A 1,764-nucleotide genomic window follows, 5' to 3' on the forward strand; every position below is an offset into this window, starting at 1 on the left:
TGGGTTTGGTTTCAAGTTGGGTTTCAGCACCACACGACATCTCGTCATACATATTGCCTTCGGTGATGGATTCGTGTTGGGCGTCGAGAACACGCTTTCCGAGATCATTTTCGAGTAGAACACAAGTAAGAAGTATGGATTTGAATTGCTTCTTACAACTGAGGGCGTCATCCATGACATTCGCTTTTCCCGGATGATAACGTATCTCGCATTCGTAGTCGCTAAGCAACTCGGCCCATCGACGTTGTCTCATATTGAGTTCTTTTTTATCGAAGATGTGTTGGAGACTCTTATTATCGGTAAACACCACACACTTCGTACTATATAGGTAATGTCTCCAAATTTTCAAGGCAAATACAACAACACCAAGCTCGAGACCATGCGTGTTAAAGCATGTCTTTAAGATTTTGGAAGGCTTCTTCTTGCTTTGACCCCCACACATAAGGTTTACCCTTGTGTGTTAAAGTGGTGTGGGGCAACACGATCTTAAAATAGTTTTGAATGAAGCGACGGTAATATCCCGCCAAACCAAGAAAAGATCGGACTTCGGTGGGGGAAGTCGGTGTCTTCCAATTTTTAAGAACTTCAATCTTCGCGGGATCAAAATGAATACCCTTGTCGTTGACAATTTGGCCCAAAAACTGAACTTCTCTAAGCCAAAACTCGCAATTAGAAAACTTAGCGTACACTTGTTCCTTTCGAAGAAGGTCAAGAATGGCATGAAGGTGCTCTTTGTGGTCATTCTCGAACTTCGAGTAGATCAACATATCATCGATGAAAACAATAACGAATTATCCAAGTAGGGTTTACACACATGGTTCATAAGATCCATGAAAACCGCGGGTGAGTTGGTTAGCCCAAAAGGCAAAACAGAAACTCGTAATGCCCATAACGAGTACGAAAGGGTGTCTTGGGGATGTCATCTTCATTAACACGAAGTTGATGATAACCCGAATGGAGATCGATCTTCTAGAAGCATGCGGCTCCTTGAAGTTGATCAAAAAGATCATCGATACGAGAAAGCGGATAACGGTTCTTGACGGTAAGCTTGTTGAGTTCACGGTAATCGATACACATATGGAATGAACCATATTTCTTCTTGACAAACAAAACAGGTGCGCCCTAAGGAGAAGAACTTGGGCGAATAAAACCCTTGTCCGAGATTTCTTGAAGTTGACTCGAAAGTTCTTGCATTTCGAAGGGAGCAAGACAGTAAGAGGTTTTAGCTACGGGGTTAACTCCGGGTATAAGGTCAATTCGGAATTCGACTTGGCGAACAGGAGGAAGTCTGAAGACATCGTCAGGAAAGACATCGAGAAAATCACGCACAACCGGAATGTCGGATATCTTCTTCTCTTTACATTCTTTCTCCACCACGAGAGCTATGAATGCAACGTACTTTTTACGCAAATAACATTGATCTTGAAAGCATGACATAAGATTAAGCTTATATGTTGGCATATCAGCAAAAACGTTAACAACGCGACCATTCTTCAGAGGTATACAGAGGAATTTCTTGAAACAAACAACTTCATCATGATTAAGAGTTAACCAATCCATCCCTACAATAACGTCGAAACTACCCATTTGCATAGGAATGAGGTCAATACAAAACTTGACTTTATCAAGAGTTATGACGCAATCTCGAATTACCGAATCAATAATAATAGAATTCCCATCAGCTAATCTACGGTAAAGGCTTAGATAACTTATCCCAAGGTTTATCAATAATATACGCAAAATCCAAATAAATAAAACTCTTAT

General features: G+C 40.9%; 1 protein-coding gene across 1 annotated transcript; it reads right to left on the reverse strand.

Moving 5' to 3' along the window:
• Positions 1 to 1,122: 1,122 nt before the first annotated feature.
• Positions 1,123 to 1,560, reverse strand: LOC143585550 (uncharacterized). Its single transcript, XM_077067311.1, has one exon. It carries the CDS (start codon positions 1,558 to 1,560, stop codon positions 1,123 to 1,125), a length of 438 nt encoding a protein of 145 aa, XP_076923426.1.
• Positions 1,561 to 1,764: the final 204 nt, after the last annotated feature.

The sequence above is a fragment of the Bidens hawaiensis genome, unplaced genomic scaffold (genome assembly GCF_021521415.1).
Source record: "Bidens hawaiensis isolate Kalapana, Puna unplaced genomic scaffold, B.hawaiensis_p1.1 tig00033887_1, whole genome shotgun sequence".
Taxonomy (NCBI): Eukaryota; Viridiplantae; Streptophyta; class Magnoliopsida; order Asterales; family Asteraceae; genus Bidens; species Bidens hawaiensis.

Coding starts and splice junctions, on each gene's coding strand:
- LOC143585550 (XM_077067311.1), bottom strand. CDS start 1,560: ATGGATTGGTTAACTCTTAATCATGATGAAGTTGTTTGTTTCAAGAAA.